Source organism: Microtus ochrogaster, linkage group LG5 (assembly GCF_000317375.1).
Source record: "Microtus ochrogaster isolate Prairie Vole_2 linkage group LG5, MicOch1.0, whole genome shotgun sequence".
NCBI lineage: Eukaryota > Metazoa > Chordata > Mammalia > Rodentia > Cricetidae > Microtus > Microtus ochrogaster.
In genome coordinates this window covers 16,203,232-16,230,948 of record NC_022031.1, presented here as the reverse complement: position 1 = coordinate 16,230,948, position 27,717 = coordinate 16,203,232, and the positions used below count along the sequence as shown (strand labels likewise).

The following is a 27,717-nucleotide window of genomic DNA, read 5'->3' as shown; positions in this document are numbered from 1 at the left end:
ACAGAAGGCTAGCCATTCTTATTTTTCATTGAGAAAGAGGGAGAAAAAAAGAACGAAAGAAAAAAGGAAACAAGTGACATGCTAAAAAAAGTGCTTCTCAGAGTAATAAAGGACATAAAATTTCATTGAGAAAGAGGGAGAAAAAAAGAACGAAAGAAAAAAGGAAACAAGTGACATGCTAAAAAAAGTGCTTCTCAGAGTAATAAAGGACATAAAACTTTGGAATCTGTTCCACATTGAAAATATTCAGTCATCTCTGGGGGTCTGAATACAAGACACTTGGATTGGTGTTTCTGTGGTCTTGGCCCAACCACCATATGATAAAATAGATTCAAGCAAATATTTACTTCTAGGATTGAGGATAGAATAAACAAATAACTTGCTTATTATCTAAGTATCTACTCTTTTCTATTTTTAAATTGAATTTAGTTTACTTTTTTTTTGTGAGGCAAAGCGTTGCTCTGTAGTCCATGCTGACTTACTTTGTAGCCCAGGGTGGCTTCAAACTCACTAGGTAGTTCAGGCTGGCCTTGGTTCAGCAATCTTCCTGCATCGGCCTCCTTAATTGTAGGAGTATAGAGTATTACCACACTGGCCTGATTGTTATTAACTTCAATCGAGTCTTCAGATCATTATATGAAATGTTTCAATGTAGTAAAGGAGGAAACCTTACAGATTTTACTGTTGAAAATATTGGAGCGACATTACTTTGTTGGGGAATCAGTAGCTTTTTATGAAAGCTGATTATGTATTCAGTAAACTTGTTTTTTGTAATGATTTAACTTGCCACTATTGTGTTGTAATATTTGCATGTTTCTAGTTACTGACAAGCATCAGTTCAAGCCAGAGCAGACACTGTATAGATTCCGCTATGACGACGGCACATTTTACCCCAGGAGTGAGATGCAGGACGTGATTTCAAAGGTATGGTCACCTTCAGTCATGTCTGTAGCGGGACTCATGTTACCATACTCGGGGAAGAAGAAAAGCCACTGAGAGGCATGAAACAGTCTTCTATAGAGAGAACTCTTAAGTTATCATGCAAGCTGTCTTTGTTGTATCAAATTTCTGGAATTCCAGCGTTCTATCATTTATTTTCTTCCCTGCTTCTAAATGGAAGTAGGACCTCACTCAGAAGGTGCCAGTCATTGGCTTTCATGTGGAGGAATTTTGGTCAAGACATTTGTATAGAATTTAAAAACCAAGACATAACGAGTAATTTAGTACTAGTTTTCATTGTACCTTTGGCAAACTTTTATATTGAAATATAATGACCACACTTTCTAGATTTATTGCTGTGTTAAATATCTGTCTAAAGTTTATCTTATTATTTATATTAAGAAATATTTTGAGTAAATCTTCACATATGTCATATATATATATGACAAAAATCACAGTACAGCTCTATCCTGTTCTTCAGAGACAATGCCTATTTTTATCATGCATTTCAATATTTGCATAGACTTCTAATTTTGCTGAGACTGTGTAATGACTCCAGGAGACTAGAAAAGAATTGACTAGTTATTCTAAGAGTTCACTAGCGTGTCTCCTGAGTGATCCACTTCTGACGCACGCTTGTCTCACACAGGGCGTAAGGCTGTATTGTCGACTTCACAGTTTGTTTACCCCAGTGGTCAGGTGAGTCTGCTTCTTATGGGGGTCGTAAATGGAATGGTTAAGTTTCATCTTAGAACTTGGATTATTTCAAGTATTTATCTCAAATATGTCTAAAATTTTCTGGCACTATATGTTCAGTGTCTTTCCCCTTGGTTATATTTTCAAAACTTACTATTATTTTATATCGTAATCTTAGACTGAAAATGAAATAATCCATACTTTATTGATACTTAATAAATGGTAGTTAAATGACCTAGAAATGATTCAAAAAAGCTATTTATTCTAGGTATTCACAGCTAGAAAGATTTATATTTATAATATATATGTATATACATATATGTTTGAATGAACATTAGATGTACATTTTATATTTACTTTTGATAGAATTTCCCCCAAGACAATATTTTTAGTTGAAAATTAAGAATTATTTTAGACTTACTAAACTTATTTTGGAGTTTATTAACTAACTCAATTTCAAAACAATTGTATGGTCCAGTTTTAAACAAATTCATATACTTTTTATACATATTCAGTAATGGCTATAGAATTCAAATGTTTCCATGCAGTGTTTTTATGTCACATTATTAATATCAGTTATAAGGTGATGCAGAGATAGATAGATGATAGATAGAAAGACAGATAGACAGACAGATAGATGATAGATAGAAAGACAGACAGACAGACAGATAGATGATAGATAGATAGATAGATAGATAGATAGATAGATAGATAGATAGATAGATAGAGATTGTTTCCAGAAGTTGCCATGTCTGCATAATGGAATACACTCTTACCCGTGTAAACATTGTGAGCAGGTACTTCAGGAGAACAGGGTGTCTTCTTTCCTGAATCAATGTTGTCTACTTTAGCAGGAGAGTTCACAATGTAAAGTTGGGGAAGACTGAGTGTGAATTTTATAACGTACTGCTGCTCTATTCCCTGGGGATGTGGGGAGGTGATTTCATTGCTCCATGCTTTGCTTCTACAGATTATGTAGTAGATGATTCCTGAATCTCTTTCAGGCATGCAGGCTTTGGAGGAAGCCTGTGAATAGGTACAGTGCATATGCCCTGTCTTCTTGGAGAATGTAGAGGCACGAAAAGCTGTTACTCCACTCTCCACACTTTGAGAACAGTTTTAGTAGCCATGATTTAGGGGTAGAAATTTCATTTTTTTTAGTTCTCTATTAATTAGATGCCATTTTTCTAGCTAAATCAACACCAAGTATCAGAGCAGTAATAATCTTGTTTGCAAAAAAAAAAAAAAAAAGGAATGTGAAAGAAGAAATGCCTTGTTTTGGTATTGTGATAGATTTTGTCTCATATACACCTGTTAACTTCCCTGATTTGTACATACATTGGGTAGATTTTCCTGCTGTATATTGTTACTGAATGGAAAGGCTTACCTGTGCTCACTCAGTCCCTTGCTTGATGTTCTTGCTTTCTTCTTCCTTTGTAGAGATAAAGATTACCATTTAAGGACCTACAAATCTGTGGTCATGGCTAACAAACTGATCGACTGGTTAATCGCACAGGTAAGAAGGCAAACAGGTGTTGCTACGCTTCCTTCTTTTCCATTTAACTTTGAGTGTGTGAATTGGGAATTTTTAAAGAATTTAGTGCTTGCCTTCGGGTGACATACTGTGATATCCCCTGCCTACATTCCTACAGCTAGTATGAAGCTGAGGTAGTATTTGAATTGGATTCCTGGGTTCTTGAATAGCCTTTATGCTGGCTTGCTTTTCAAAATTAAGATGTTCCTATTTTTAACACATGAGCTGAGTTTCATCAAAACACAAACAAAATCCTCCGTGCATAATTTGAGTATCGATGAATAATAACTATGTTCAGACACTAAGTGGTTTTGCATCCTTTTCTACTAATTTGTTTTAACGTATCTGGGCACTAGTCCTCTCAAATGATTCTACGCCCCCATGTCGTCTTCACTGTTAGATCCCAGCTGGGCTTGGATAATAGAAGCTTTCGTGGCTACAAAGAGCAGAGTGTGGTGCTGTTACTATTGCCCAGCTTCGCAAGATCTTGACTCTGACAGTTGGTGCTGAGAAGTTTTGTGATTTGCTTATAAGTCGAACAGATTAACATGCCTGTCACAGAAGTTTTTCAGATACATACATACTTACTTTTTTACATGATAGGTCAACTAACAAATGCTTGGCTATATTCTGCTTACCAAAGGCAAGGCACTAAGAAATGCTGATGCTCCCTTGAACCACATGTGCTGCCTGGGGCAGGGGGTTTGGTTGAATGTAACCATTGCACATATTTGTGTCAGTTACATAAGCAGCCTTATTCTTTTGTTCATATAAAAATATCCTTATTTTCCTTGTATAAATAGGTAATAAAACTAGATATTTAATCTTAAAATGCCAACATTTTTAAATATTTAAACTCAGATATATATATATATATATGATTTTTATTGTTTTAGTGTTAATTTCTAAACTTTTCAAGGCCACCTGTTCTTGTATTTCACTGAGCCTGAGCATAAACTTTTACATGAGAAGTTAATGTCTTAGAGTAATCAAATAATGAATTTGATAATACCCTAACTCACATGTCCAGGCTCTCCAGTGTGATAATTTCTTTCTAACACGTTTAAAGCACTGATCATATGTGCAGCTGGGCGTGTCTTCTGTTTGGGAAGAGAATCCACCTAGAATTCTAGTGTTTTAGAATTAATACAAACTCATACAACCCGGTGTATGGGAGAAGACCGAGGAAAATGTATCTGAAGCAAAACCTAATGCCAAATCAGCATTTACATTCTAACCTAGAAAGTCAGCCATCAACTTTACAGGGGAAAAGATTTGTATTTTCTAAGGGTTAGGGTTTCTGTTGAAACTGAGTGAGGTGAGTTGGACATGCCAGTCCGTTTCTAGACTGGAGTGGTCTCAACTGCTTATCTTGTTCTAGGATGGACATCATGTCATCTTACATTGGTCACTGCAGCTTCATAAGTCTGATACGGTGAAATGTAACATTTAAGGCAGACATTCTGAGCTCTCATTGCTGTGCTTCAAAGTAGAGCATCACAGGCTGCCTTGGGAGAGGAAGACGTAGCAATGGGATGATAAGGGCACAAGCTACAGTGCTTACTGTAGGGGGAAAGAGAGACAAAGTAAGGCTCCATTTCCACCAAGACTTGGATGGATTTATTCTGCACACCAGTCTGTCCTGACGGGACTTGGACAGCTGTATTGGATCTTTAGAGTTGGCTGCGGTACCACAGTCCTTATGCTGTTTTGAGGCATCATTGGATGCTGTAGATGCCTGCAATGACTGATGCTGTCTTAGAAAATGCAATGACTTTTGTTCTCTTCTGAATACATTCTCAGCTTCCAGATTGATATTTTTACTATAGTGGCTTATGATCAAATGTTTCTAAAGCATCATATGATTTGCTTATGGGTCATGTGCAGGCACCATTTGCATTTTTAATTAAACAACTCCTTGTTCCATCCCACCCAAACAAGTGTTTCGCACCTTTCTCCAATGCCTTCCAGATATGAGTAGACCCAAAAGGATTTGTTAAAGGTATAGGATCACTACAGTATTTTCAGATTACATATATACACTTTTCCTTTTGATGATTTATTAGTCTGGGAAATATAACATTTAAATAATCAAAACAGCTAAAGCTTTCAGAATAAGTTTAACACTTTAACTAGCTACTGAAATAAAACAAGTGCGGAATAGTTCTTGCCATGGAGAAGTTGTTGGTCAGTTAGGCTCATCTTTAGATCGTTGTTAAAATTCTCAGCATCATCTTCCACGGAAGTCCTTATGGATCCTTCAGCCAGGCTTTTTTTTCTGTGCATCTAGTTCCCTGGGTGAATCAGGCCAATTAAGAATCTTAACTAAATTGTATAAGGATACTTAACTAGGTACCACTATATAAATTCCCAAATCCTTCATAAGATCCAAATTGTTGGAAGACAGTAAAATGTTCTTCCTTTGAGAGTATTGACATGTGGTGTCTTGGACTTGGTGTGATATTTAGAAATGAATAAATATGAATTTTCAAACAAATGCATAAAACTTTCAAACACATGCATTGTTGAAGATACAATGCCTGTTTGCAGGTACATATTCAGTTTGCTTTGGTGGATGGCAGGGATACAGTTGTCGCAGTCAGAGGTACAAGTTTCTCTTGGTGTTCTGTAGACAGGTAAAAGACTCTGTATGTATCAGCATTGCACCAGTGAAGGTGAGGTGGACTGAGTTCAGGCAACTGTAGGAAACTGGGCTAACTAAGGAAAAGAGGAAGGTTCAAAACTTTGGAAAGTGAAGCTGTAGATGAATAAAACTAAGACTGAGAGATCTTGAAAGCCCAACAAAATGTTTATGCTTTGATTATTAAAGTTTTTATTATTAAAAGTTCTCTCTTTAAACCCTTAGAACATGAAATTCCTGTGTAGAACAGCTGAATTCTGCAGCAGCTTATGTTAGAATGGCTCCAGAAGAAATATGTCAATCTAGACAAGAAATAAAGAAACCCCAGAGTAGAGTGTTGATAACAGAAATAAAATAGAAACGAGAGCCAGTTTGAAAGAGTACCCAAGTGCAAAACAAAGGACTAAGGACAATTATGTAATGTCTGTGATTGTTCCTTAAACTGTAAATCGGGTCCTTACAACTTCCTGTTGCCTATTAACATGTACGGTGATTTATTTTTTTCATTACCAGGGTGATTGCCATACCAGGGAAGAGGCAATGATATTTGCTGTCGGACTCTGTGACAATGGATTTATGCACCATGGTAGGGACTCATATCCTGAAAATTCACAAATGGGTTTTATTGTTTTGGGTCTTCTTGGAACATTGGGATTATCTCAGTGCTCCACTAAGGTCAAGGCAACATGTCTGAATCTTGTCATTGGTCCCTGATGAGGTACCACATTTGCAATTGAATTTGTTAATGGTGGCTTTTCAATGGCAAATGACTGTTATCTACCAGTTTTTCTTGATTGTGTTGACTCTGGAAGAGCTATACCAAGATGTCAAAGTTTTATTTTCTTTTTAAAAATCATATCTCTTTGAATTCATTTTATAATAAATAAATGATCTTGTCTGGATATATTGGAATGATTAGATAAGAAAATATATAGCTAATATTTTGGTTCATAGAGGAAAACATACTCAAAATCATCTTACAGAACTACATTTCCAGCAATAAGTGAGATCTTTTTTGTCTACTAAAAATTCTCTTTCTTGCTTGATAATTTCAAACAGATCACTACGCATTAGTGTTTTATTTTAATTTCTCCACCTATCAAAGTAATGAGAGTCTTTCCCTCTGTGCTATTTTATATAATCCAGGCACCCAAACAATCTGTTTTTGATTACTAATACAATGTGCTTCTCAGTTTATGTTTGATTATGGCATTCACATCCATTTATCAACTATGTTTAGAAGGTTATCAACACTTGTATGAAAAGAGTATTGAGTACCAGTGACAGCCATTTTGGGAGCATCCTTTCTCATCAGGTGCTTCTTGGAGAATTCTGTCCCATGTCCTTTTGTCTAGATCACCGTGAATGCTAAGACAGAGAAATATTGGTCCCTGGAGAGCAAACTATTGATGGAAGAAATTAAACTATTTTAAGAAATTAAAACTATCAAATCAGATTGACACCCCTCAATTATTTTTCTCTTTAATCAAGAGCAATATCAGGCAATAATTTGATGTAAGCATTTTTTGTGAAATACTAAGTGATAGCAAGAGTTAAGGAGGCAAAGCCTCCTGCCTGGATTTCTTGGACAGGCTGTTGGAGGGAATAGCCTGTGATCTTTGGGAAAACAATTAGATCATGGAGGCAAAACTTAACTCAGTCTAAAGCATTTTTCCTTTCTGTTGTTCACTGTGGCTGTGTTAATTTTTATGGTGTGGGAGATGGCTTCATTTGTTACCATGGTACCAGATGCTCTTCCATTCAGACATCATCCATACACCCACATTGTTTTCTGGAACTCTGTAAAAACAAAGCAATAGAATAGGTGCCTCCTTGGATTGTTTGACATGTACCAACCTGATTACATGCGGTCCTTCAGTTTTAGTGAGGGTGCTACGAAGATTCTTCCACCTCATTCTGCAGATGAGAAAACTGAAATACAGAGAGTTTAGGTAACTTTCTAATTTTCACACTCAGAATTGGCCCCAGACCTGGACTGATTCATCACAAAGCTAAGTGCCCTGGGACCACAGCCTTCCTGTTACTGTGAGTCACCTTGTCCCAACAAGTACACTACAAGGTACTTATGACAAAGAATGAGAAACACAGGTTTCTCTTTTAAAGCATTTTTAGTGGCTGTCAAGATCTTATTAAATATACATTCTTATTATCTGTATCTATCTGTAGTATAAACAAGGCTAGCAAAGCATAGATCAACATTCCTAGAAACTGTGGGGAACTATTAACATTTATATAAAGAGAAAAAATGACCTTAAAATAAAGTTATTTGAGAATATTGTTTTGAAACAAAGAAGAGATAGCAAGTCATGGAAACTAAAATCACATTTACCCAGGAGACATATTTCTAGTTTGAAGTTTTGAACCAACTGTGACCTCTCACTGGGAATTGCTCACACATACAGAGATACTACGCAACCCGTTTGAAATTTCTTGTGAAGATGCACAACATTAAAAACTTGTTCACGATGTTTTCTGAAAGTGGAAAATGCCCATAAGTTTTTAGGTTTATATTGCATGGGGTTTATGAGTTATTGTAATTTCTTTCTAAAATTTAGATTTTCTGTTTAGACAATGGAAGACAATGCAAGAGTGGAAAAATGCACTTACTTTAAAATGCTAAGTCCTATAGGTAACAGTAATGTACAGGGAAGGGTAGGCTACCAAAGGAACCTGCGGGGTATCTGTGCAGTACTGTGCCCTGGGAGTCTAAAGCTGAGTGCATCACTGGCAGGCATTCCCCGAGGGTGTGCTGTTTGGAAAGCCAGCTAGAGACCCCACTTCACTGAGATTATCTGACTCTCTCCATTTCTTACAGTCCTTGAGAAAAGCGAATTCAAAGATGAGCCTCTACTTTTCCGCTTCTTTGCCGACGAGGAAATGGAAGGATCAAATATGAAACACAGGCTGATGAAACATGACTTGAAAGTTGTGGAGAACGTCATAGCGAAGTCACTGTTGGTAAGCTGCTGTGCCTTGAGTCGCCTTTGGGTGTGGCCATTAGCAGGCGAGCACACTGAGGCTTCCACTCTAGTTCATTGTAAAAGGTCTCCTTGTTCTTTATCAATAATGTTAGTGTCTTACATTTCAGATTAAATCCAATGAAGGCAGCTATGGCTTTGGACTGGAAGACAAAAATAAAGTTCCAATCATAAAGTCAGTGGAAAAGGGGTCTAATGCTGAGGTAATGTAAATTAGCATGTTTGTTAGCAGGTTGCCTTCATGCAGTACAGTGTCAAACTGAAATCAAACTTTGTGTGTGTATTGAAGGTTGTGTCTCTGAATGTTCATGTGCTTGCATTCTGTCAAATAGTGGTGGACTGTAGCAGCTGAGACTGTGTCTCAGGGATGGGGGGGTGGGGAGGTGGTAATGTTCCAGAGATCTACAGCTCCCAATTGCTGAGTCCCCAAGTGGCATGCTCTGTGACCTCAGGATTTCCCCAATAGTGAAACCCACCCTGGAACTCTGTGGGGGCTACATAGGGTGGGGTAACTGTGCTATGTACATCCGATAGTCATTCTGATCAACCAAGGGTGGTGTCTGCTATCTTCTTCTTCCTCCGTCTTTTCTGTGAATCTAATTTCCATCAGTAGAGCAAACACTTTGACTTTCTCATTGGAGTAATGCTAACGGGTGCTATCTCACACCACTAGGGTTTTTAAACAGTGGCATCTTCTCATCCTTGACTTCTTCAATGAGAAACAGTCACTTAATAACGGTTATATATTAGGTGCCATTCTAGATTCTGGGAGCATAGACATATAGAAAGCAGACCAAATTCCCTGTTCTGAGCTGGAATGACAGTTTAGTCTTTAAAAGTTTTTCTTTACAAGATAAGGTCTTGAGCTTGAGAACCAAAACCCATATTAAATAAAATAATTGTGTGCTGTATGCACTTGTAAGCCTATGTTTGGGAGGTGGAGGCAGGTGTCACAGGTCAGCTGCCCTAGGCTGCGTGGGGAATACCACTGATGAGAGACCTGTCTCAAGAAACAAGGTGACAAGGAGAATCTCTGATTGCCTCATGCAAACACACACATGTACACACATATGAACTTTCTCCTCCCTTCCTCCCTCCTATCCCCTACATTCCTTTCTCCTTTTATCTCTGTCCTCATGGAGCTTACTTTCCATTGCTGTACCAAAGGGATTCTGGATTCAAGACTCTTTACCCTGCTGCCTAGCTTGAAAGATACATAACCCCTAAGCAAGCACCTCAGGATTTCGGTCTTTAATATGTAAACTTGGGTCTTTAAATGTAAGAACTGCAGAAGTAGGCCATATATAATTTTAAATCTCTTTACTAAAGTCAGTGGTACTCTGTATATGCTAATACTAAAGGCCTTTTATTTCACCATTAAACAAAAGTGTGCAGGGTAAAGCTTTCTATCCGGTACTCCAAGTGAAAGTATATTACCTTGGTCCATTTGTATTCTGTTAGTGTGTTGCAGCACCAAGTGACCGTGGTTAGCAGTTCTATAGGAGATGGTACTTTTTCCAGGCTTTTTAGACGCTGCTCTTAGTGCACAGCTTCATCTTACTCTATTGTAGATAAGACACCGTCTCTCAAGTAGCTGCGGTCCAAAACAGCAGGGAATTTATGTGCAGTCGTACTGGTTAAGAACATTGGGGCTAACTGCAGGGATGATGTCATCCTTGTCCTTTCTCAGCATGTTGCATTCAGGTTATCTCTGCCTTTGGATTCCAAGCCACTCCTTTCATTCCCCTGTAGAAGGCACACTCATGCTGATGTAGGCTGGAGAGACATAGTGGTTGTGGTCAATATAATCATATATTCAGGGGTTGAAATTTTCTGATTTCAATACATTTCTGAGTAAAATAAAAATATATTTATGTACAATATGTATATTTAAATACGTACGTTTATGTATAAAACATATGTAAAAATAAATTAACTTGGAGTTTGTATATTAAAGGTTTTTTTTTAATTAAAGTGTCTTACTTACTTCAACAGCAAGAATGAGTCGCAGATGGGTAGAGTATGCATAGGGCTAGGGGAAGACTGATTTCAGCAAAGCTGCTTGATCCCATTCATAATGATGTCACAGATTATTATAACTGTTACTTCATTCATAGTTCTGTTATATGAAGTTGTATAATGTTAATGTATATGTGTGTTCTCATGTCCAAATCTGTACATGCTAGCCTTCCCCTTGGTTTGGTTTGTGAAAACCTAAAATATTTATTAAATTATCATCCCAATTCTTCTTGCTGTTTCTCCCTTAGATGGCCGGCATGGAAGTTGGGAAGAAGATCTTTGCTATTAATGGTGACCTGGTTTTCCTGAGGCCTTTCTCTGAAGTTGACTGCTTTCTGAAATCATGCTTAAACAGCAAAAAGCCGCTGCGAGTCCTCGTGAGCACAAAGCCAAGGGAGTAAGTGATACAGTGATACATGGATGAGTAAAATAGGAAAGATACTGACCAGGCAGTGATTTATCATCCGCATCCCCCATCGTAGAACATTCAGGCATGCAGCACAATGAATGCAGGTCTTTAGAGGCTAGAGGAAGCTGCGTCGTCTATTGTAATAGGTGCTCACTCCTGAATTGCCTGGTGTTGGGAGCAATGATGTTTTTCTTTTCCTGTCCAAGCATGGCTGTTTTTGGGTTATGCTGAGTTTGACTGAGTAAAAAAATAATCTAGTAGAACACCTGAAAGTCAGGAATAAAGAGCTACATGCTTGGTTGTAGTAGATGTTGTGATTAGACACAGTCTATAATATACTGCTCATATTCATAAAGTCAAATCTAGAAGGTACACCACACTTAGTAAGACACCTTTTCCTTTAAAACAAAACTGACCCAAAGCTCTGTTGATCTCTCTGTCATCTATCTACGTAAATAGAAAATACCAATGTCTGTGTCAACCTTTCATTTCTGTGACAGAATAGCTGGGGTAACTTAAAGGGTAGAGGATTATTCTGGCTTACAGTGGCTGAAGTTTCAGCCCATCACAACAAGATGGCATGGTGTTGTGAGACTGTTCACTCTGTGATGCTCTGAAAGCAGAGACACCGTGTAGGAATGGCCCCTTGACAAGACAGACCCTGTCAAGGCACCCTTCCAGGGAACCACTTCCTCCCAAGGGCATACTTCTAATAGCTCAGCATCTGTGAACTCACCCATGGGTCAGCCAAGAGATGAAACCAGTGCCCTCATGTTCCAGTCATCTCTAGAGAATGCTGCCATCTTAAGACCCCCTTCAACGCATGAGTCTTTTGGAAACAACCTCATATCTGAAACATCACAATATTTATCATGAACAATTCAAAGTATAGATGTCTCTAGAGGAAAACATTTTTTTCAAATCTTACCACCCATAAATATCCACTACTGTTTTGAAATCAATTGCTGTTTATTCCAAGTACTGATGCATGTTACAGTTGTACACATATAGACAAGTACCGTGCTGTACCCATAACTTCTTTAGTTTGATGTATGTGTAGTTCATTGACTTTTCTTCTAGAATTTGTTTCTGTTAATGATCTCAGATTAGTCACGAACTGTTGCGTTAGCTGGGTGAGATAACATGTATGTAGAGTGTTTAATAGAACATGTGAATGAGCTATGTCAGAATTGCTAATTAAAAGTTGTTATCAGTAGAGCTGGGTGGTGGTAGCCCATGCCTTTAATCCCAGCTCTCAGGAGGCAGAGGTAGGTGGATCTCTGTGGATCTACAAGAGCTATTTCTAGGACAGGCTCCAAAGCTACAGAGAAACTCAGTCTGAAAAAAACAATCAAAAAACAAAAATCAAAACAAAAAAATTGTATCAGTAGTAACCAGCAACTTCATTAATTTTAAGATGAAGTCTTATTGACTTTAAATTTTATTTATTTGATTTTGTATTTTTGAGACAGAGTTTCTCTGTAGCTTTGGAACCTGTTCTGGAAGTTGTTCTGTAGGTCAGGTTGGCCTCGAACTCACAGAAATCCACTTGTCTCTGCCTCCCAAGGGCTGGGATTGAAGGCATGTGTCACCACTGCCAGGCTAAAATATTTTTTTATGTAAAATATTACCCAGTACACATACATTCAGAAATAACTAGGTATATCATGTATATACTTTTCATGAGTCTTTAGTTCAGTGTAATGGGCTGGAGTCTCCCCAGTCTGTCTCTTTGTGACAACACTAAGTCATTAATGGGCATGGATGGTTTAGCTCATAATGTAGTGTACCCAGTGGCCTGAAGAACAAGTGTAACTTGTTAATACAGTTTACACAGAAAACCCTGAACTAGAGGGCAGCAAAGAACCACAGCAGTGTCTCCTTTCTACATAAAATTACAGTTGACTTTTCCCTCTTTATCTAGCCCTGCCTAGGGTAAGGCTGTCTTATTACCCTATCACCTGACACACTTAGGGTGTTTAAAAGGAATAAAACATCCTAGGAAGGAATACAGGGCTATTCAGAGCAATTATTAGTGAATATAGGATATGCCCTGTGACCACTTGGTTTACCCCTACACTAACTTATCGCTTACATAGACATCTCAACAATTGGAAGAGCACAGAGCCAATAACATCGGAAATAAACAGATGGGAGCAAATCCTCAGCCATCAGAGTTTTGGGTCTGCACCTTCCAGCCCTTCCCCAAGTGCTGCTGTGCAGTATCTCGAACCTGAGGTTCAAGCCTGCCTTGCATCTTTACCCTGTTACTTATTTCCATGTCCTCCTTGCTGCGATGGCACAAGGTTCCTCTGCCATAGAGCTGTTAAGACACTGAGTCCTGGTTTGTCTAGGCTAGGTGAAGTGTTTAATGCTTACTGGTGTCAGCATTGCATTAAGAGAATATTTTGTAATGTATTCAAAAATAGCTTTAAAAGGCAGCATACGTGCAAAGATCAGGTGGCTTAGCATGTAAAGGCACTTGCTGCCAAACCTGGTGGCCTAAGCTCGATCCTCAGAAGCCACATGCTAGATGAAAAAAACTGACTCTTCAAAGTCATACTTTGACCTCTAGACACACGCAGGCACACATGCCGATGTGCGCACACACATACACAGAGAATAAATACGTGAACACAGTTTAAAAAGATTGCATGCTCATGTTTTCTTTCAATGTATTTGAAATGTTAAATTTTGCCCTAATAGTCTCCCTATATTGAGTCCTATAGACTACTCACATATATTAAAGAAAGAAACAATCTTTTCTCTTTTAGAGACAATATAGCCACAACAACCACACAAAGTTATGTACTCTAAGAACGGGAAGAAAGTATGGAGCACAGCACATTGCTATATTTGCCAAAGCATAAATAAGCGAGAGGGGCATTTGATGTGGGAAATCTTGGAAGTCATGTTATTAATTGGCATGTATATGTTCTTTAGACAGCTACACTGATTTCTATTGAGGAGAATGTCTTATAAAGTAAAATTCTCATGACCCCATAGTTGAGGAGATGCTTTGCCCACTGAGGTCTGTGTCCTGGCATCCCAATCCAGTCTACTTGTTAAAAGCTGGTAGATACTTAGCCCCGACTGCGAGGAGCAGGCCTGTGCCCAGAGATGCTGCAGTTTGCCTTGACAAGCAATAGCAATTACAGTCATCTGCTTATAGTTGACACTGCAAAGGTACTTCCATCTTAATGTTTCTGTTTAAAAATGAGCATCTCAACCACATAGATTGCTGGTTTCCCCTTCATTCTAAACTTCTGATCTGTAGAGAGCTGGAAGCTATTTGAAAGCTTTGACACATTCAAAGTACTTATAATGATCTATTTATTATGTGTTCATGGACATGTCCCTGCCTGATGAGGCTGAGCTCATCATTTTTCGTGTCCCTCTGTGACAAATTGCTGACATGAGCAGCTGAAGGTAGGAAGGCTTTGTTTCAGCTCATGGTTTCCAAGGATTCAGGTCACCGTTGCTTGGCTCCATGTGCTAGGCCAGAACATGATGGTGGGGTGGGGGGAGCAAAGAAATTTCTCCACCTGATGGGACACTGGAAACAGAGAGATGAAAAGGCAGGAAATAGTCAGGAGACGATACAGCACCCAACAACACACCTCTATGGTCCTGGTCTTCCTTTTAGGCCCCATCTTCTACTTCCATCACCTCCAGTAATCCAGAATAGAATGAGCCCATCAGGGTACCCACCATCAGTTTGGCCAGATCTCTCATATGCACTCTCTTCCTTCTCAAAGCCCCATCATCTGTCAAGTTCCCAGGACAGGAGTCTGTTGAGGACCCTTCTCATTCAACCATAACCAAGGCATTCTCAACCGTTTGCGGTTTCTTCTGATTCCCTTGACATTTTCCTCCATAAACTAGCTGGAGGACAGCAGTGACAGCGCAGGTTTTTCTCCTGCATGAATTTTCTGCTCTAACTGGACAGGTAACTTGTCAGAGAGTAAAGTAGTTCCGGCTACTTTTACTGCGGTACAGGCAGATCACCTGCAATGCTCGCCAGAGTGAGTAATTAGTTCTCACTTGTCTAAAGAGGAATGGGAGGTAGGGCTATCTTCAAGCTCTCCAATCCATTCATTTTGTCTTAAACAGCAGTGGCTTTCCCCTACCTCAGGCCTCGGAGGCAATCTGAGAGAGGCATCATTGATTCAGGCCCAGAGAGTTTGAGGCCTCAGGAAGAGCTGTATGGAATCTTTGGTTGGGTTACTCATATTTTCTTAAATTTGTATTTTGTAATTTAAGTTGTATCCTGTTTGGAGGGAAAAAGTCAAAAATAGGAGTAGTAAACACAACAGGATTTTCTTTTGATTCCAGCTGTGTTTTACACTTGATAACATCAAGGAATTTCTCTGAAAGGCTTTGCAGTAGCTAATTTCACATACTTATTTTCTACCAGAAATAGAACATTCCTCTTGTATAATTTTATTAATTATTATAATAGGCAATGTAGTTTTCCCATTGGAAAAACATGATCTTTGGAGATCATGTTTTTATTAGAGTTTAATCATATTTAATTAGAGGAATTCCTGATTTTTTTTTCCTAAAATGAATTTCATGGTGTTGTGTACAGATTTTGTTTAAAAAGTACAATAATCTTGAAGAGCGGAAGTCAACTTCACATATGATTAATCTAGCATCCTGGATTATTGGGAGGTGATGAAATGTAAAACTTGACTTCTAATCGATGGGGGATGGCCTAGCCCTCTGTGAGTTCTGCCAGCCCTGGGCAGGAGGGTCTGGCTTGCACAAGGAAGCCAGCAGAGTAGAGGCAGGAAGGAAGCCTATAATGGCATTGCTCTGTGTTCTCTGCTTCAGTTTCTGCCTCAGCCTTTGCCATGGCTTCCCTTGGTGACTGGCAGTGACCTGTAATATGAAATAAATGCCCCCTCTGACTTGCTTTTGGTCTTGTTTGTATTCCAGCCACAGAAACTAGGCAGGATAGAAGCTATCACTGCTTTAATCCCCACCTACATACTACAATATCAGTTTCTGACAGTCATAGCCTCCAACAGTTTCTGTGGCACTTTTTGTAACAGAGAATTTAAGGAGCTTGTCCAGACCCAAGTTTACCCAGTTACCAAGTACAGAATAAGGACTCAGGGCTTTTCTAGCTAGTTTAGCTGTTCTCATTATCTGTTGTTTTCCTTTTTACTCTTTCCTTTTTTGTTTTTTCTCTGTAACTTTGGAGCTTGTCCTGGAACTAGCTCTTGTAGACCAGGCTGGCCTCGAACTCACAGAGATCCGCCTACCTCTGCCTGCCAAGTGCTGGGATTAAAGGCGTGAGCCACCACGGCTATGGATACATGTGCATAAGAATTTGCCCAGAGTGGAGGCTGTACGGCCTCCATGCTGTGTACAAACCTTATGTTGGGAAAGGGACAAAGCTCTCTCCGAGGGCTTCTCGCTCAGTGGCATTCTCCAGTTTTCCAGTTCCCTTGGTCTTGACCCCAGTAGCGGTCTCCCTTCTCGTGCCCCTGAAATAGGAGACTCCAGCTGGGAAATAATAATAGATGAACAGTGGGTGATGCAGCTCGAACCTGAGGGGAAGGACCAATCCAGTCTAGCGAGGATCAGCCTGAGCAATATAGAGACTTGGATTCCTCTTCTGTTTTCCTCTCTGTACCTCCCCCAGAGTAGACATTTCTGGGGGGCGGCGGCACTTCCTCAGAAGTCTCCATCACCAAATCTTATACAAGTAGACGAATAAGATGCAGGAATATCCAGAAGAGATTTAATGCCCAGGGAGTTAGAAAGTCCAATATGGGAGAGGTTAAAGCACGGCTGGTGCTCCCTGGTGAGGAAGTCCCTGCAGTTGGAGCTGATGTAGCTGGAGCAGCCCACTACTACCTATTGTTCTTTACATCCTGTTTTGGGGGCCCTGAGCTGGCCCATCTGGAGTCTACCCCCACCATTGCATTTACATCCTGTGAGAGCCCTGAGCTGGCTCAGCTGGAGTGGCAACTACTAGTGCTTTCTTCTAGGGGCAGGTGCTGTTGGTCAGTCTCTCCCAAGGCTAAATTCATTCATCCATTCATCCTTCCTTTCTTCCTTTCTTCCTTCCTTCCTTCCTTCCTTCCTTCCTTCCTTCCTTCCTTCCTTCCTTCTTTAACAATCTTTTCTCATTTTACCTACCAGCCCCTGTTCCTTTTCCCGCCCCTCCTCCTGCTCACTGAGAACTCAGGATGTATGCATTGCTAGACAGAGCCCAGGTACAGATGGCTGTTGTTAGAACCGATTGTGGCGTTTACAGTTGTCTGACCTTATTTTCTGGTTACATTTAGGACAGTTAAAATCCCAGATTCTGCAGACGGGCTGGGTTTCCAGATCAGAGGCTTTGGCCCTTCCGTGGTGCATGCAGTGGGAAGAGGTGAGACATCCCCCGGGCCCCTGATGTGGGAAACTGTGCTGTCAAGTGCTTTGGCTATTCCATGCCCAACTGAAATGTGCATCACCATGGTGGCAGGAATTGTCTCCTCTCAGTGCATTCTGGAAATACTATGCTAAAGTGTAAGACCTCAAATCTCAGACTGGGTGTGTCGCTCACATCTGTGTTTCCCGTACCCAGGAAAGCCAATCCAGAAGAATTGCCGCAAAAGTGAGGCAGGCTTGGGACAGAGTGAGGCTTTGCTCAGGAAGAGGGCTTAGTAGGTGACATATGTGCCCCATACACATGAGGTTGTGAGTTCAGGTCTCTAACACCCACACTAAAAACAAAATGCAAAAAAAAAAAAAAAAAAAGACTTTTGCGTTCCAGCACTTGCCTATAATCCCAGCCCTGGGGAGGGCGAGAATCCCCTGGCTTGCTGGCTGTCTAGTACAGTCCAATGGCAGATCTCGGGTTCAAGAGAGACCTGGCTCAAAAACTGAAGTGAAGTGATCAAGGAAAGATGCCTTTGGCCTCTACATACACATGCTTATGTACACACACACACACACACACACACACTCGAATAAATAAACAATTCCATAGGACCCCCAAATTCTTAACTATATTTATGACTGTTACAAAATATTTTTTTGTGTACTTCAGTTTAAACTCATGATGATTTTTAAGGTTATCTATTTATACTTTCCTTAGCAGCAAATAAATGCTGTCATTTTGGATGGCTCAGCCGTTAAAGGCTAGGCTCACAACCAAAAATATAAGAGGTCAATAATTTAAAAATGTGAGTTTTCAGGCTTTGGAGAGAGCCCCGTGGGCTTGCCACCCAGTTGCGCCATATTTTCTTCAATTTCTTTCCTTTGAGTCTGCAATGAACCTCACCATGAGATTCATTCTAAATCAAATAATTGTAGTGACTCAAGCCTATTTGTATTTTACTTTACTTCTCTGAAAGGCAAATAAAAAGCCCAAAGCTCATACAATATGTATTTTTATTTCATCTTGACACCAGTAAAGGGAGTAGAGATTTCCCAGTGCTGCACATAATAAGTAGCTTGGCTGCTGGAGCCAGAAGGGCCGTTGTGAGCTGAGGCGTCTGGCGCTTGTGGAGTAAGGGGGAGGTGGCTGTTTGCAGGCCTGGAATAAGTAAACTATCATAATGTGATCATTCAAACATGAAGTGGAAACAGTTTGAAAGGGTGTTGCCATCAGAACCAATTAATTTTATATTACAAAATTAATATGTGTATTAAAAAAAAATAAATCTTGTTTCAAAAAAGTACCTTTTTACTTAGTCTTCCACAGTGGTTGGATGGACGTTTACAGCAAATAGCCCTTCAATACTGCGACACAGAAGTATGCCCAGCTGTTGCATAGCACTTCTGTTTTATTAACCTGTAACATCTGTCCCATGCTTGGGGACAGTCCCTGCAAGCTGAATGTGTATAGCGGTGACCACCATCAAGGTCTTTTGAGTGGGTGGCCACTGTGTTCGTGAGCTTTGTTTCTTAAATAGAAAAGGTGGGGAGGGGTGGATTCTGTGTCTTTCCTCTCAACTCCCCCACCCCGTGGTGTTCATTATCAAACAAATTCTGCTACAAGAAAAGGTCACTGCAGTCCTTCTTGGCAGTATTGCTGCCTTCAGGCCACTAGAGTTCAGCCTTGGACCAATCTAAGCACCCTCTTAGCTCTTTCTTCAGAATAGCTAAGGAAAACAAAACCCAAAGGAAACAACACACCACAAATCAAGTCAGCGATTTTCCGGAGTTACAGAGGCTGTGTTCCAGACTTACTCACCGTCTTTGCCCTCCTAGGCCATTACCTGCACTTAGCCATCTTCATATGAATTTATGCCCTGCTGGCTCTCTCCCCTTTTCACTCTTGACTTCCATGATGCACTTCGTCACCTCACTGACAGACTCAGACTCCAACGCATGTTCCTCAGCATCCTCTAAACGTAAAGTCCTGACTTCAGTGTCTTCACACCAGGCAGTGGATTTCTGGGAGAAGTGGGCCGCTCTGTGACTTGCCTCCGTCTGTCTCATCTGCTCCCCCTGCCCCAATTCTTAGCTGACACCCACCACCACCCTGCTAACTTTAAGCTTACACATGGACAGAACTGCTGGTATGTTTAGGTAGCCAGGTGATTTTCCGACTTAGAAATGTCCCTCCTTGCCCAAGACTCAATTCAGAGCAGGAAAACCATTTCTATGACTGGACCTTAGAGACAAAAGGTGTTTTCCTAAGTCTAAAAATTTGAAAAGTGTGTTTATGATTCCTTTATGGGTGAATTGCTTGCAATAGAGATCTTTTCTACTATATGGTAAGTTTTATGGACACTAGTATAATACATATGTGTGTATATAAAATTCATTAATAGTATTTATTGGTGTTAATTTGCTCTGACACTAATATCAATGGTTGGAAAATTTTAAACCACCAGTTGGGTCATGCTACTTACATATCATAGGTGCATTTACATAGGTACAGATTCTATACCTATGCACATAAAGTGACTGGACAATTGATAACTGCTTAGTTCCTTTGTCCACATATTCTTTTGTTCTCAAACTCTCATTTAACTTCAAGCAGCCAGACAGAATAGCTAACTGACTCAATGTTTTCCTTAAGAATTACTTTTTAAGAGTACAGAGATGATTTATTTGAAGTACCTGCACCATTTTTTGGACCTGAGTTTGAATCTCCAGCACCTCCATAAAAACTCCAATACAGAGTGCACACCTATGTAGAAACTGGATTCCTGGGATTTGCTAGACAGCCAGCCTAGCTAATAATTTATCTCTAGGGTGGGTGAGGAAGTCTGACTCAAAAAAAAAATAAAGATAATGATAATCTAGGAAGTGTTTGTTGTTGACCTCTGGTCTGTGCATGCAGACACACACACATATATGTACATGCACACATGAGCACATACACTGATGCATGTACAGCCATACATTTTTGTATAGTCATGTGAACATGCACACCAGTGTACACACAGAAAAAATGTATGATTTTTAAAGAATTTATTTTTATATGTGCATTAAATTGCTGGTGTTTGTAAAACAAAAATAACATTATTTTAGTACTTATGGATTTTTAAATAAAGTTTATGCTTATGGTATTTTACTTTTTTACTGTGTATTTAGAAAGTTAGATTGACTAGACCTTTGAAAGGGAAACATCTGATTAGCAATATGAAGGTCACTATGCAATTTTCCTTCAAAATTCTTCTGTGGAGGCAGTGGAATATTTTGTTAATTGCGCTCAAGATCATGGGTGAAGAACCAGAAAGACTGAGAAAACATTGTTATCTGAACCAGATGCATCAGGAACATTTTAGGGAACTTTGATATGTTCAAAATTGCTCCCATTGTGCTATATCTGAAACAGGTGAATCCTTTTGCTGACTTTTGATTTTGACAGTTTTCCCCGTTTGTATTTAAAGGTACTGTGGCCGCAGCAGCTGGCCTTCACCCAGGACAGTGTATTATCAAAGTTAACGGAATCAATGTCAGCAAAGAGACACACGCCAGTGTCATCGCACACGTGACAGCCTGCCGGAAGTTCAGGCGGCCAATGAAGGTACACATAAGATTAGATTTAACGGAAATCTTTCAGGAAATAATTAGGAGATGGCATAGGCTAATGTGTGAACGGCTTTTCATTTCCAGTTTAAGCACAGCACTGTGAATCTCATTATGACTGCTCTATTTGATACTAATGTTTAATCCTTTCTAATATTGGCTATGCTTAAGTAGTTGTATTTTATTATTACATTTAGTTCTTGTAGCATCATTATTTGTATAAAAAACTTGTTCGGAGGCACTTCCTGTTCTTCCTTCTGTTCCTTCCTTTCCTTTCAAATCCCATTGTTTCTGGGGCTTGAACTAGTGTGCCTACTAGACAACTGTCTGCCACCGACCTCCTCCCTCAGCCCTTATTTTGATAAGGGTTTATTAATGTTAAATCTACAACTATGAAATGTTCTCATGAGATACTTTAGAATATATACAGATCAAGATTATACAAATATACTCTTCATAACAAATCTTCTATGGAAAGGTATAGACTATGGATTTATATACTCAGTGGTTAATTTTTCTGATATAGTTATTTAGGCAACTGGATTTAGTTTTAAAAGAAAATATCAGCATGTGCTTGCCAGTGTTTATATTTTTAAGTGTTATGCGTTGATCTGCTAAATATCATCAGAAGATGAAATTGAACCTAATATAAGCAGGTTCTATTGTTGTCTGAATAGAAAGTGAATAATGGCCTGGTAGAGTCTCAGGTTGTCCACTAGAGGCAGAGACACCCCTTTGCTGGAGGAAGGTCATGTGCTTTTCTTACTCTGTGTGATCAAGTTCTTTTGCTTTGGAGACTATGGCATTGCCCACACCGGTAGAATGAGTGACTGCTTGTCCTGAAGCTAGGACTGATGTTATGTGATGTCCACAGGGAAAGAACTGCTTTATTTTGCTTACTATTAAGGTCAGAAATGAAATAGAAGCTTAGAAATGATGCATAGTCTCATAGGTTATTCTGAATGATGACAGTTCTGTAAACACTTGTTGAACTGTACAATTGAATGTGACCTTCACCCCCAGACTCTTCAGAGATAATCAAGAAACCTTCCTCCTCTCTTAGGATTTTGCTAAGTACACAAACTGGTTCACTTAACTTTTACTCCTTTCCTTTTCCCAATTATCTCCCTGGAGAAGTCTTGATCAGGAAATCGTTAAGAGAAACAGTGAATTCACTGAGTGCTATGCACTGTCAGGGACCCATTGCCATGTAACAAACGACCCCAAAGCCGGGTGACTTAGGACCACATTTTCTTTCTTCAACTTTGAATGAAGGGTAGTTCTTCCAAAGCTGCTGATATACCTATGTTCTGCAGGACCCTGAAAGGGTACCCAGATCCCCTCTTCATAGCCCCTAGATGTGTGTGTCAAGCTTTCCTGAGTTCTTGTCTGGGGGTCTCTTGCAGGAAATTTCTTTGTGAATAGTACCAGCACACTAGGAGCAAGTGTTGGCAGCCATAGCCTTCTACCTGGGTGATGCTTGCCACTAAACCACTGAACAAATTGAGTCATAGGCAGGGTCAGGGTAAGAAGGACCTGAAAGAAGACATAGATACTGTGGATGTGGTTCTTCACAAATACAAGAATGATCAAGTTGGCTACCATGTTTGTGTGTGTGTGTGTGTGTGTGTGTGTGTGTGTTGCTAGAGTTTGAGCCTAGAACCTTGTAAATGTTAAGCATGTACCTACTCTTGATTTCTACAACATCTACAACCCTTAGCTCTCATTTTAGTGACTTAAAGCAGCACACTAAGTAAACATAGTTGTAGAGCCGATTCAAGGAAAAACGAGTGCGATACATTATATTATACTTCAACAATTCAGCTCAATTTGATTTATCATCTTATTTATAAACCTTAAAGCCATGTAACCCTTGAAGTGTTTGTTTGGAAATCATTTCATTTGTCTTGCTTCTCTAAATAAGATTAGAACTGCTGTTTCAATTAAAATATAGGATGAATTATGAACTAAGTAAAAAGGATGTTACATGACTTGGAAATTCAGTATGAAATAGATGGTCTTCCAATTTTCATATTGGTTTAATTCATAATACCATTAATGTATTAAAACAGAGTGACTGTTAGGACCTTAAAATGGTGTACATAATTATAGGTAATTGGTATAGCAAATAATTACCCATTAGCATTTCTTTATTTTAAGGTATAATTGATAACTCATTTAAAGATATACTTGAGATATTTCAGTAAGACATTTGAGAACAATATCCCATTTTAAAAAAAGTGCATCTTTAGGATAAATATATAAAGTTTCTCTTCTGAAGGTAATTTAAGCTAGAAACAGTCAGAGCATTAAATTGTCATTGGATGTCCATTCTGATGTTTTAGTTTTTTTTTTTTTTCAAAACACTTTACTGTTCAGCTAGAAAAATAAACAAGCTAGATGGTCAAGCTTCTTTCTCAAGCAGGGTTATGAAATTAATATGCATCCTGGTATCTAGCTCTAAGAGTTCTTCCTTTCCTCACTTCCAGCAAGATTCCATACAGTGGGTTTATGATAGTCTTGAGAGTGCTCACGAAGACCTGCACAAGTCCCACTTGAAACCCTCTGGAGACGAGGCAGGGGAAGCTTTGGACTGCAAAGTAGAAGGTGGGTTACTTTTTTTCCTTTCCTCATATGCTTACTCTTGTCTCTTTCATAGTGCCTGTCTCTGTCTCTCCTCCCAAGTACTTCCAAGTCCTGTATTTCCAGGCTGTGGCTCATTGTCAAATTTATATTGCATGCATGGAAGTAGGAATGGAGAGTGGTTGACACCTGCTATACGGTCCAGCCTGGTCCAGAATATGTGATTTTGACTCCTAAATGATGAGATTACAGCTGAGCATCACAGGCTTTGCAGCAAGCCCCTTTTTAGGATTTTCCTAGTATTTCTCATCAGTTTCCGGACACTCTCTTTAGGGAAGAAAAAATTGAGCCCATTTAGGACAACGGTCTAGTGTGCTAGTTGAGTCATAAGGGGTAAGAGGGTGGATCCAAGGCAGGATTTCCCCCTTGGAGGTGAAAGTCCTTTAGATGTTTCTGTTCCTATGGGTCTCACCATAGTAGGTGTTTTGGAAGCTTGGCAGACATGTGGATTCTCTCCCTCTACCTCAGGTCTGATGGCTCAGGTCCCCATTTTTGTAAGAACTGTTTCACATGGTCATGTACATACAAGAAGTCCTGGTGTTGAGATAGTCTGTAGCCCCTTTAAAAATACACCCAATTCAAGTAAGTTTTGTTATATTCCCACCTTGACAATAAGAGGTAAATATATACTTGTGACACTACACACACACACACACACACGGGGGGGAGGTCTGTTGGAAACATTCTCATTTCTGTTTCTATACTTGGTCGCCAGAGCAAGGCAGATGTCTATTGAGTTCAATGCCAGTCCAACCTACATGGTAAATTCCAGATGAGCCAAGGGTACACTGTAAGATTCTGCATCAAAAGTAAAATAAAAATATTAAGAAAATCCCAGGGATTCGAAATTATTTGGTGAGCAGAAAAACAAGAAAAACATGAATTAGCTTTACTAATGTTGTGTTCCAGAGGTCATCGACAAGTTCAACACCATGGCCATTATCGATGGCAAGAAGGAGCACGTGAGCCTGACAGTGGACAATGTCCACCTTGAGTATGGGGTTGTGTATGAATATGACAGCACAGCAGGTACCAAGTGCAATGTCGTGGAGAAGATGGTCGAGCCCAAAGGCTTCTTCAGCCTCACTGCCAAGGTACGCGTGACTCCTCGACAGTGAACTTCTTCATTTTTTTCTTTCTTTTTTTTATTTTTTTTATTTATAATTTTCAAAAATTTACACTTCCTTCCCTCTTCCCATTCACCTTGTGTTCCCCCATTCTCCCTCCCTCCTTAAGAGAGGCAGGGTATCCTGCCCTGTGGAAAGTCCAAGGCCCAAATCTACACCCATTCTTTCTTTTACTTACAAACATACAAACAAGCTTACTTAATTATTAAAAGTAAGTAAATAAATAATAACAAACCAGGAAAGGACAAAATCAACAAAACAAAAGGAAAATAGATTAAGAAAAAAGCCCCAGGAACATATAGAGACACTGGGACACACACTTTCGCACACACAGAAAGTCCATAAAAACAAAATCAGGAACCATAACATATAAGATAAAGGTCTATAAGATTATGAGACGATTTCATTTGTTCTGTCTCTCAGAAGGCAGCATTTTGCTTCTCTGTGATCCTACTAGGTGACAAGGATGTCAGGGCTTTTCCCCTGGGTTTGTGGTGTTTGTTCCGCCACCAAAGTGAGGGTGGAAATCTTCTGAGTGAATGCATGAGAGAAGTCCAGGAGCTGTGTGCCCACATCAGAGTGAGATGATTTATCCAACAGGGAGCCTTTGAAGTCAGTTTGGCTCCCCAAGCAGGCTTTTATCATCAAGACAAGGCAAGCACTGAGATTGCAGACCTGAGAAGACAAACCAGTTCACAGGCTGTGCCTGTGGACCACAGAAACCCTGGCAACTGCAGGGCTAACTTATGGAAATTGTATGTGCTCACTTTTGAGGTTACTTTCCTTTTGTGTCCGTTTAATCACCACAGATTCTGGAAGCCCTAGCAAAAAGTGATGATCATTTTCTGCACAACTGCACCAGCCTTAATTCTTTGAATGAAGTGATACCCACTGACCTTCAGAATAAATTCAGCACCATGTGCAATGAAAGAGTTGAACACATATGCCACAGAATATCCAGTTATAGGAAGGTACGTTGAATTTTACATGACAGTGTTATTGGAGTTATTGTTTGAGTCACATTTAAATCACTTCTTAGTATCTTCTTTACATATGTGCTATGTACTCATTTATTGAAATAATATTCATGTAATTTTCTTGGTCAGTTTCTGTTGCTGTAACAAAATTGAGACTATGTGGGTTTTTTTTCCCCTTGAAGGTCTTCTGCATATGTACTGTGACTTCCAGTGTGTTTTTATGGCATTTCAGTGTGTATGAACTCTGTTATATGTGTTTCTCATGCTTTTCTTTTCCTTTTTTTTTTCTCCTGGTAGTTTGTTTGTTTCATCCTGTTCTGGTTTTTTTGTTTTTATTTTATCTTATTTTTAATTATTTTCTTTTTATCTTTTGATGCTTATTTGTATTCTAATGAGAGAGAAAATGATTGGCTGTGAAGTTGGGTGGATGGGGAAGTCAAGATCTAGGAGGAGTTAGAAGGGAAAACTGTAATTAGAATAAATACATTGTATAAAAGTCCATTTCCAATAAAAACAAACAATCAAAAAAGGATTAAAAAAAAGGAAAATCGTCCTCTGACGATACAGCCCAAGTTCATGTGTAGTTGCCAAAATCGAATGCCGTTATCTGCCTTCTGCTTCATGGTAGCCTAAATGAAAAGGGACACAATCTACTATATACTTACCCAAACCCCTGTGAGCTATGTGTATGTAAGTATGCATGGTTTTCCTACTTAAGGTTACTCTTGCTGTGATAAAACACCATAACCAACAGTACTTGGGGAGGAAAGAGTTCATTTGGCTGCTCATCATAGAAGGAAGTCAGGGCAGAAACTCAAACATGGTAGGAACCTGGAGGAAGGAGCTGATGCAGAGGCAATGTAAGGTTGTTGCTTACTGCCTTGCTTCACTTGGCTTGCTCAGCCCGTTTGCTTATAGAACACAGGACCACCAGCCCTGGGGTGAACCACCCACAATGGGCTGGGTCCTCCTCCATCAGTCACTAAATAAACGCCCTAGAGGCTGTCCTTCAGCCAGATATTATAAAGGGATGTTCTCAATTGAAGTTCCCTCCTCTTAGATATCTTTAACCTGTGTCAAGTGGACATAAAGCTAACAAGCACAGTAGCCTTTCTCGGGCTCATTTTTCTAAAGAAAATCTTTCATACCAATTATTCCACCGCTCCCTTCCCCCACATGATTCCCCTACTCCATTCGTAGCCTTTTCTTCTGTGTGTGAGCGTGCATGCATGTGTACCTAATGAGCCCATTTAGTAATTTAGTATTGCTTGTACATATGTGTGTTTAGGCCCCATGTTTTAGCATTGGATAGTATATCAGGGAACTCATCCTTGAAGAAAACTCTTTCTCCCTTTGTCTGCAACCATTGTTAGCCTGTAGCACTTCATCAAAGCTATGGCCTTCTCAAAGTTCTGCCATCCACATTGTTTAAGCAACCATATTGGTGAACTTTCATGAGTGTATATATCCCGATCATGTCTAGAACACACTGTCCAGCAGCCGACTTCCTGCTCCTCTGGCTTGTAGAGTCCTTCCTCCCTCTCTTCTGCTATGTTCCCTGGGTCATTATACCGAAGTTAGCTTATAAATGTTAGCAGTTGGGACTGGGTACCCATGATCACTTATTCTCTTCATTTTGACTAGTTGTCACACCAGGTTTTGCAGAGGCAACACCAAGAGGTATCATAGGTAGTGCTCATAAACAGAACTCTGCAAAGAATGAGTGAAACAGAATGGGGTGCC

General features: G+C 39.6%; 1 protein-coding gene across 1 annotated transcript in view; it reads left to right on the top strand.

Moving 5' to 3' along the window:
* Prex2 (phosphatidylinositol-3,4,5-trisphosphate dependent Rac exchange factor 2) overlaps positions 1–27,717 on the top strand; it is a 276,161-nt gene that overhangs the window by 117,747 nt on the left and 130,697 nt on the right. The window contains exons 12-23 of the mRNA XM_005361884.3: positions 821–924; positions 1,589–1,638; positions 3,076–3,151; positions 6,324–6,396; positions 8,647–8,789; positions 8,920–9,012; positions 11,077–11,225; positions 17,540–17,625; positions 21,089–21,225; positions 23,717–23,834; positions 24,780–24,964; positions 25,807–25,968. Of these exons, the coding sequence (XP_005361941.1) occupies positions 821–924; positions 1,589–1,638; positions 3,076–3,151; positions 6,324–6,396; positions 8,647–8,789; positions 8,920–9,012; positions 11,077–11,225; positions 17,540–17,625; positions 21,089–21,225; positions 23,717–23,834; positions 24,780–24,964; positions 25,807–25,968 (1,376 nt within the window). The remainder of the gene's footprint in view (positions 1–820; positions 925–1,588; positions 1,639–3,075; positions 3,152–6,323; positions 6,397–8,646; positions 8,790–8,919; positions 9,013–11,076; positions 11,226–17,539; positions 17,626–21,088; positions 21,226–23,716; positions 23,835–24,779; positions 24,965–25,806; positions 25,969–27,717) is intronic.